The following is a 9,595-nucleotide window of genomic DNA, read 5'->3' as shown; positions in this document are numbered from 1 at the left end:
GCTCTGGATCACACAATCCGAGGTGAGGCTCGGCTGCTTGCTGCCTCACTTATCTGAACGGGAATTATGCAAATTAAGCAATTTTCACAATGATATCGTTGACATTATTGGAAACATAAACCAACTCGATAAAAGGAGGTGATAATCATCAGATCCAAATATTATGACTAGATCACATTTTTCACCCCCCCCCAAGGAAAAGTTGTATCACAACAACTGTGTAATGTTTTTTTTTTTAAATGAAATATAAAACTGCTTCTGCAAATGTTCGAACATTCTGTTCAGTGTTGTCTCAACGCTCCTTTGTGCGTAAAAATGAGATGACCCACGGGTTGATTTCAATCGTGGTGTGAGTCACACACACGACTTTTGCACAGCATGTTCCAAAATGAAAATATGCGTGTGCATGAATTAGTGAACGAAAGCAACAATCGCCCTTTTCGCCTGGATAGCAATAAAAAAGCCAGTAAATGACTCAGTCTGTATGACGAATGATCAATTTTCTGTCTTTTGTAGCAATAATTAGATCTGAATACAACTTAGAGGGCTTTAAATCCAAGCAATGTCCAAAGAAAATATCAGAAAAGAAAAAGAGCCCACACTTCCGGAATGAATGATGCTTGAAGTGGTGAAGTGAACTTATAACTTCAAACTAAATGTGGCAAATTTAGTTTGAGGTCATTTATTTTGTTTTCCTCGGTTGAACTAGTCTAGTTCCTGGTGGGGAAACCCACTCTGAATCTATAATTGCTTTAAATCTACTATGGCCCGGGGTGCAATCATTTGGTCGAAGCTCAAACGGTTACATCAAGGTATCGCGCAAATTAAATGAGATGGTATATCAGATGTAATTGCACCGTTCTCCACGCTCTGGCCATTCAGGGGGAAAAAAAAAAGATGTTACCTGGCTAATGAGGGTTTATACTGCTCCAGTTGCCGAATTCGTTTTATCCAAAGGGAAAACCGGCGACATCGGTATGGAAGGTTTGGGTTGGATTATCTGTGTGCTGAAAAGTCTCATTTATTCCTTCTGGAGAAATGATAAAAATAAAATAGAGGCACGCTCTATGATGGTGACTTTGTATCTTTACATGCACAGAAGCATATTTGGGACCCTGACAGCTGTCTTTGCATTTCCCTGCGTGTTTTTTTGTCCTCGCATGTTGGCATGTGCACACCTTCGTGCCTGCGTGCAAATCTGGTCTGCTGGCCCGCGTCCTGTGCGTGTGTGTCCCCGTGTGCGTACGCATGTGTGTGTGTGTGTGTGTGTGTGTGTGTGTGTGTGTGTGTGTGTGTGTGTGTGTGTGTGTGTGTGTGTGTGTGTGTGTGTGTGCGTGTGTGTGTGTGCGTGTGTTCGTGTGTGTGTGTGTTCCAGGAGAGCCAGTGGTTGGACAGCGTATCTCTCCTGATCAAGGATACATTAGAAGGGGAGATGCTGATGATCGACAATCTCTCTGGTTCTGTCTTCCACCATTACTCCTCCCCTCTACCCATCTGTAAAGACCGCAGGGGCCACCCACAAGAGGTACCACCCTCATGTGATGTGAACACAAATGCAGCACATGCACAGGAGGAGAACCGCTGGCCTCCCTTTTGGGTTCAAAATGTGCAAAGGCGATAGGCGATCGCTCTCTCAAGTTAACCAATGTCAAATGCAACAATTCACGCCTGTACGTTTGCGTACTTCACGTAACTTCCATTGTAAATGTTTCCAAAAAAAGCGGAAGAAATTGCAAAGCACACATCTGGAACTCTGGATCACACAATCCGAGGTGAGGCTCGGCTGCTTGCTGCCTCACTTATCTGAACGGGAATTATGCAAATTAAGCAATTTTCACAATGATATCGTTGACATTATTGGAAACATAAACCAACTCGATAAAAGCACAGACCAGAGGATTATAATTGAAAATAATTTCGTTTAACCCGTGTATTTTTATTGACTCTTTGTGATTCAGGTGAGGCTCATCCTCCCCTGCCGTCCTTGCTCAAACACAATGTTTGAGTTTTTATATGTGGATAACTGATAAAATGGTCTCACGCACATGCATAGTGAACAGCATTTCAGCATCGTGTGTTACACACTTCGGGCTTCATTGATCTCATCGTGAATGGAAAGTGTTTGCAGACTTAAGAAGCATGTCCGTGCACGTATGTATGTCCAACAGTTAATTTCCAGCCTGTTGTTCAATGCATTTTGCCGTATCAACTTTCCACTCAAAGCAGACATGTAGATGAATGAGGCCCACCGCATGTACCGTCCCCCCTCTAACATGCATGTGTGCAACCCCCTGCGACTCCTCGCGGGTTGTTTTGTTGACGGCAGGTTGCGCATCGGAGATAAACTCACCGACATGTTGTCCTGTGCCGCTGTTGTCCATCACTGTGACAAAGTGCGGCGGGCCAGCTCGGAAGAAGCAATAACTGGCCTCCACACCGCCTCACCTGTCAGTGCTGTTTTCTACCTGTCTGCAGATGCTGTCAAACCATCAATCTGCCCCCCCCCCTTCTTCCCCCGACCCCTCCTCTCCATGTTTCTTCTTCCCTCCTTTGGTCCATCTATCTCTGCTGTATTAACCTTTATCGGTGTGTCTGTGTGTGAGAAGGTGGGTGTTCCTCCGACAGCGTCCGTCATCGCCTCGAGTTATGCGCACCGTTTTTTGTTGTTGTTGTTCTGTTTGCGGGGTCGGGGGGACGCAACAAAGGTGCATTGGGACACAGTATCCATCAGGGTACCGCCTAATGAGGACATGGGCTCATCCCCAGGGTGAGGCTGACGCCATTTCAGCTTGCAGTGGGGCTGTTGAATGGTGCGGTGCCGACGAGAGTCTCTCGGCACTGCGCACGCACACACACACACACACACACACACACACACACACACACACACACACGCGCGCGCACGTGCCATAACACGTCCTCGGGTGGTATTTGTGGAAGACACCCTCTTATGAGAGGCACCGTTACTTTCAAAAGCTGCTTTTAAAAGGTTTACCAAGATGACCAGATGGCAACGTAAAAGGTTTGGCAAAGAAAATAACAAAATGGCCTTTTACAGGTCAGAGCGTAAGTGACATCTTGATTACAAATGAGTAACTATATGCAGGTAATGTGGTCAAAGAAATTGTACAGAATTTGGCATATCTTGTTTTATGACTATATTTTTATTTTTATGAATATAATCTATATTTATATAGATTTCTTTGGGGGGGTATTTTAATGAAGATGATGGATCTGAATTATACCGTTTTTTTTTCTCTTTTTTTTTTTTTTAATGAATGAATTCCATGCCTTCACCTTTGTTTCCTAACCACTTCGACCACGCGGCGGTTGTGCGAAAAGGGTCACGACTCGACAGCTGTAGTACCCTGCTTAGCTCGATGAATTCCGATTGAGTTCTGCTGAGAACACACCGGACGATAAAATTGTCAACAGCTGCTGCGGCGGCACATTCACGCTTAATGCCCTTGTAACTAAAGAGTGTCACGTTAGCCTCAGTTTGCGCCGGCAAATGCCGTTTAAGACTCTCGTGGTGGAGGAATGGGTCTCTCGCAGATGAGGTGAATGATACGATCTGCTCAAGTCTCTTGAACCTTGAACCCCCGCCAGCCTTGGGTCATCAATAACCGAGGTGACTTTCCTTACACCAGATCAGGATGGCGGAAATCGAGCAGGCTTCGCTGAAGTCGGAGCAGCTCTCGGACAAGTCGTCTTCGCCCGCCCTCCCCGATGAGCTCAGCTTGGACGAGCACACGGCCTACCGGCTGCTTGCGCCAGAGAGCAAGGTTGGTGGAGAGATCAGTGAAGTGAGGGCAGAATAACATCCGGGGAAAACATTGCCATCCTCCTTTTAATGAGGTATAAAATATGCAAAGCAAACATCCGGCACTCATCCGGTATGTTCTGTATCATTACGGCAGCTACAAATCTCTTCTTGTAATCGCGGCCGGCGATTTAATGCGTGCTTCTAATCTTCGATAAACACTTTGTGTTTAATTGTGCGACACTGAAGACAAACTCGCATGTTTAGTGGCGCGTGTTCACTGTCAAAAAAAGGTTAAAAATCAAGGCTGACCTCTGGCCAAATAGGGACAGAAAGATTGTTAGAACGCAATTCCGGGACTACTGCGACATTTATCACACATTGATGGAGAAATTGATAAGTTGACTCCCAGGCGGGCAGTTTGGGTTCAGGTCCCATTCAGTGAATAATTTTCTGACTACGTGTGTGCGCCTTTCGCCTGAATTCATGATTGCATATGGTCTGTAAGCTAATCACATTTTTGAATGACATCAGTTTGGAAGTCATCAAGACATGAGTGGTGTTGATCTCCTCCCTTGCGAAACACGACGCACCTCGTCAAAAAATAAATAAATACAGCGCGATATCATGCACGACTTTTTTTGCTAGGACGTGTGGCCACGTGGCCTTCCGCGACATTCTAAACCTACCGTGAGCACTCCATCAACCGCATCATCATATTGGTGTGTTTCCTCCAAGCATTAATTTGTAATTTGGCACACTGTCCTACGTCCCCACGAGGGTAAACGCTAACGCTACGCTGGGGCCTCCCGCTTCGTTTTTGTAGTCATTCCAGAAGGCAATGACAAATGACCGTCAGGAGTGTTTTCATGACTGTGATTTGCTCTCTTGTGAGCTCTAAACCTTAAGCTTCGAGACTCTATGTCTTTATTTTTAGCGCAGTGTGGACATCTCGTACAGATGTCACAACACTAGCAAAATATTTTTTGAACACAGCAGTGCCCCAACAAAATGTTTCCCGTCGTTGCAGATTCAACCAGTACAACATCCGGGAGGAATTTTGGACCATTTCTCATGAGTTCAAAGCGTATTTTTGGGCCGTCTGGTATGACAGCATCTCAATCGGTTTTCGGTGGTCGTTTTAGCCTTTTCGGTGGTGCTCGGTGAGCATGCGTTTTCCATCCCGCACTGTTCAGTGGCGTGTCCAATCAAAAGATGACGGCACACAAACTGTCAACTCCGTCCTCTTAAGATATTTCATGACCAATTTCGACAGAAATGCATGTCATTCAAAAGGCTTCACCATTATACAAATTGCTCTCCATTGTACCGTATTTTGAAATCTTCCAGTCCCAAAAAAAAATCTGGCCATCTTTGAATGATAATAGCCACTTTGCACATGAGAAATAAACAGAATTCAGTGTTGTGTAATGAAGCATTGACACAAGGGGAGGGTGGATCTTGGCCAAGGCTCGAAAGGCTTAGTCCGAGCATGCCCTGAAATAGCTGGCATCTCAGTCCAGCCATCTTAACCCCTTCTCCCGAATAAATCTCTCCGTCGGGTTCTCCCAACTCACGATCCCTTGTGGCTTTCAAGCTGCACCCTGTACCTCGTTTGGAGTTATCTTCTGAGCACCCTCTTGGCACTTCCCCACCGTAGCCTCATTTATCTCTATCCCTTATCATCCCTCCTTTCTCCTCCTTAATTGGGTAATACGACTTGTTTCTGGATAGCAAGATAAGCCCCGCAAATCAGCAAACATTTCTCTGCAATCGCAGCTCGTTAAAGAAAGCGCAGAGGCGAGGGGAAAGAGGGAAGACGGCGAGAAGCCAGTTTGGATCTCGTTGTGTAAGCACCGACTTGTCTTTGGACTGACGTAAAGGGCTTTTTGTTTGAAGGGGTCGATCGGTGACGTCTGTGGCACTACGGCGCGGTTGCGTGTGAAGAAACACACCGTGCCATATGTGCCGACGGCGTTTTCATACTGTACCTTTAAACGCGGGTATCAGAAACGCAAAGTCTCATTACCAACTCGAGGCACTTTTGGTTCTTTTTGCATAAAATGGCTGAAATCATCAAAGAGAACGCAATCCATTTCTATCAGCGGAGCAATTACGGGCACTCACGAGTTAGCACCGGACAATTATTGTTAGGATGCATAATATTAAAATCACAAACACGTAAGTCATACTTTAATAATCATTGCTCTCGTTGACAAGAGCCGATATGAAAAGAGCACAAGAATAAAATGTAATTAAAGGCCAGAGGATTCTTTTTTTTTTTTTTTTTTTACAGCTTGCAATTCTGAACTTTAATCATCACTTTGAGGATAATGCCCATTCCTCGGGCTAATTTCAGTTGTTATCAAATCACATTTAAAAAAAAAAAATAAGAAGAAATGACTATTGTGGAAAAGACTCCTCAGCTCCAGGTCATCTGCCCCCTCCCAGGGAAAGCGCAGCAGCGGATCCTGCAGCTCGGAAGAGGCAGCCGCCGGGGGAGGAAGTCAGCAGGTCCGGCAGACTGTTGTCCAGAGCCAGGTCCAAGGCCTCGGCCATTTCTCCAGGACCCTCTGCAAAGTCGAGATGGAAACTGCCATGCAGGATCTCGACATGCAAACAAATTCGCCAAATATGTGCTCGCCGTATTACAGCCCAAGTGAGTAAATCCACTCAATTCTGGGCACAATTTCAGGTATAAATGGGCAGCTGGTGTAAATATGTGTTCTTTCGACCATGCACGGAATGAAATGCTTGCCTTGAGTCACGCGAGGTGCTTCTAATGCGCGAACAACGGCTCCGTCGACGATTGCGTCTCAACTGGATGAAATGATTTTCCCTCTCCAGGCGCTGTTTCCGGCGTCAGCAACAAAGAGAGAAACACCGAGGGAAAAGAAGAAGCCCGCAGCGTCTCGCCGCTGCTCCCCCTGCCTGCCGAGTTCCTCCGCTCGACAGGAGCGGCCATCCCGGCACCTCCCCGCAGCAGGAGCCTGAGGTTGTCCAGAGGCCTCAGGTTGACCTCCCCGGCTTCGTGGGCTGCCTTCCGTTCCCCCGGAGGCCAGAGCAAGATGCTGTGTCGTCAGGTAGGCGGGGTGAGGGTGAAACGGGAGCGTGAAGCGCCGTCATGTCAGCAGAGATCAGTTCAACGTCGATGATGTCCAGGAATCAACACAACCGTCAAACGACTCATGAAACTCGTACTGCTGTTTCTTTTCCCGACCCTTGCGTCCGTCCGCAGTATCCGTCCCACAGCGATTCGTCACTCGCGACGGGCAGCTCTGAAGGCAGCCTCCAGACCACCCTGGAAGAAGGACTGAGCTTCAGCATCTCCCCGCCGCAAAACGTGGACTTGCCGGCAGCTCCTTTACCGCACGAGTGCCCGCTCCGCGAAGCCAACGCCGGCATTTCCTCCCCGGTCCAGACCCTGAGACTGAGGCCCAGTCCCTCGTCGGCTCTAACCCTCCAGGCCACCGTTGGCCAACAGCGGAGCCAAAGCAGCGGGCGAGGTAGCACAAGCCCGGGTTTCACACGGGAGGACTCCATTGACCCTTCGGACGAGGACCTGGGCATCGTCATCGGCTCCTCCATCGGCGGTTGTGGGTCCAGTCAAGCGGGCAACAGTGAACACTTGTCGGAGACCATGAGCAGCCTGTCGCTGACGTCGCTGCTGTCTCCCAGTTCCCTCGCGTATCCCGGAGGAGCAGTCAAAAAGTGCAATAGCACGGGAAGCCTGGACCAAGGGGGTATGCTGCTGTCATCCAGAGGAAGAGAGACCCACAGGGAGATTCTCGGCCTGGAGCTTATGGACCCCCAAGGGTTTTTGGCCAATCCCTGGTCGGGGGTATTAGCCGAAGCGACAAGAGGAGAAGGCGATGAAATTGGAGACGGGTCACAAAGGTTCCGAGGGAAAAGCTCAAGCCAAACAACAGTGGGGCCTTTTCGCAAAAACAGATGAAACCTACTGCGAACTTTTTGTCTACGTTCCTTGGATATGAACCCTTCGATGTCCCTCGCACTCTCTCTTCCCGCAAATGAAAGAGAGAGGCTTGCTCGTATTTCTCCGACCCGCATCTCTACCCCCTTTGAACTCCTCTCTGTACATTTGTGATCCGCCGAAGACGCTGGCCTCGGTTTGGCTGCGGTGCGCCGGTGTGGTCGTATTCTGCAAAGTTGGGGCCTAAGGGCTAAAGGAATAGAACACGCGTCGAGGGTTCTATGAGAGGAAGCGGGGGTAGCCTGTTAAAGCAGGGAAATGCTCCTTATCTCCAAACCGGGTCATGTTCACCGATGCTGGAAAATGCAGGAACGGAGGTATCCCAACCCAAATAGCTACCCACGCCAACTGATACTGTTTTGCGAGGCAGCGCAACGGGCAAGTTGGAAGGACGCTTCCAGGTAACGGAATATATATTAGCGTGGCTAAAGGAAGACGTTAAGGGACAGAAACGTCAGGTCATTTGTTTGGCACGGGGGAAGGCAGAAAGCCGATCCAATCTCCATCTGTTCCGGCAGACGGAAACAACGGGTCCCGCTTGCTCTCTCTCTCTCTCTCTCTCTGGCTCGAGCCCTTCTGCTGACATCGCAGGAAAGTGTGAGGTGGAGAAGAGGTCACCAAACGTGGGTGGGTGGGTGTCTGAGAGAGCGCTGCCTCAGGTAGCCAAAGGATTGGAGGTTATAGTTCTCATCCATTCAGCAGCATTTTAGTTTTTTCTTTCATGGGAGGTGAGTTGGATCAGATTGCCAAGGCATGACATGACCCCCTCGTGTGATTTGCTATTGTTTTAGATCAAGCGTCGCTCACGAAGATGGTTTGGACCCCATAGCCAGAAGTGAGATTTCAAGCACACTCCCTTTGACGGTACTTCCTCTCACAGTGTTGAAGAGTTTGAGATGCATTGACGAAACCGCAAAGGTTGCAAGGGACTTTAACTCGCATGACGGAAACGCATTTAACGGAATCCAACTTTTTACGTATATACAAACGTGTGTCCAGATGTCAGTGTTGGGTGATGACCATGTGATTTCAACGCCACTATTTTTGTAGAAAAGAGAATAGTCACATGCAAATCGCGGCCATTACCTCGCTCCGGTTCCAAGTCCGTTCCGATGCCTCGCGTCAGTTTGTCCCGCCAGTGGCTTCCAGTTTTATAACTTTTTCTTTTTTTTTTAAAGTGTGCAAAACAGTGAAGCAAAAAAAAAAAAAAAAGTTTTTTGAAATTGCTTGAATTTGTTACTTCCTTCATATCTCTGAACAAAACGGTGAGTCCTCCTTTTGAATTGCATGTGATGAGTCATAGCAGATGGGAGCAGCCATATTGACTCAAGCAAAACGCTTTTTTAAGTGTCCAAAACAGTGAAGCAAAAAAAAAAAAAAAAATGTTTTTTGGAATTGCTTGAATTTGTTACTTACTTCATATCTCTTAACAAAACGGTGAGTCCTCCTTTTGAATTGCATGTGATGAGTCATAGCAGATGGGAGCAGCCATATTGACTCAAGTAAAACGCTCACGGGCATATTGTTTCGGTTTTGGCTTTGCAATTCTGTGCGTTTATGTTTATGATTAAAATGTCACCCGGATTAACGAATCTCTCCTGCGCGACCCATCTGCTGTTGTAGCAATGCAGCATAACCCTGAGCACAAGTGTCTTTTAATGCAAAATGACTTCGGGTGGGGGGGGGGTTGCCACATGCTGAATCACTTCAAGCCTAAAATGAGATGCTGAACTTTAAGCCTGGTTTTTCCAGCCCGTTGTGTTAAAATGACAATTTTGATTTGGAATTTCTCCCACATAACGAGGTGGCGTAAAAATCTTTTTTTTTTTTTCTTCTTC

At 47.3% G+C, this 9,595-nt stretch overlaps 1 protein-coding gene across 1 annotated transcript in view; it reads left to right on the top strand.

The window, feature by feature from the left end:
- cacna1ia (calcium voltage-gated channel subunit alpha1 Ia) overlaps positions 1-7,917 on the top strand; it is a 99,014-nt gene extending 91,097 nt beyond the window's left edge. Inside the window, exons 33-37 of the mRNA XM_019888704.1 lie at positions 1,376-1,525; positions 3,651-3,785; positions 6,215-6,422; positions 6,611-6,846; positions 7,002-7,917. Of these exons, the coding sequence (XP_019744263.1) occupies positions 1,376-1,525; positions 3,651-3,785; positions 6,215-6,422; positions 6,611-6,846; positions 7,002-7,718 (1,446 nt within the window). The 3' untranslated portion in view covers positions 7,719-7,917. The remainder of the gene's footprint in view (positions 1-1,375; positions 1,526-3,650; positions 3,786-6,214; positions 6,423-6,610; positions 6,847-7,001) is intronic.
- The last annotated feature ends 1,678 nt before the right edge of the window (positions 7,918-9,595 follow it).

Source organism: Hippocampus comes, unplaced genomic scaffold (genome assembly GCF_001891065.2).
Source record: "Hippocampus comes isolate QL1 unplaced genomic scaffold, H_comes_QL1_v1.1 scaffold427, whole genome shotgun sequence".
NCBI classification, from domain to species: domain Eukaryota; kingdom Metazoa; phylum Chordata; class Actinopteri; order Syngnathiformes; family Syngnathidae; genus Hippocampus; species Hippocampus comes.
The sequence above is the reverse complement of the archived record's forward strand: the minus strand, read 5'-3'. Positions and strand labels throughout refer to the sequence as shown.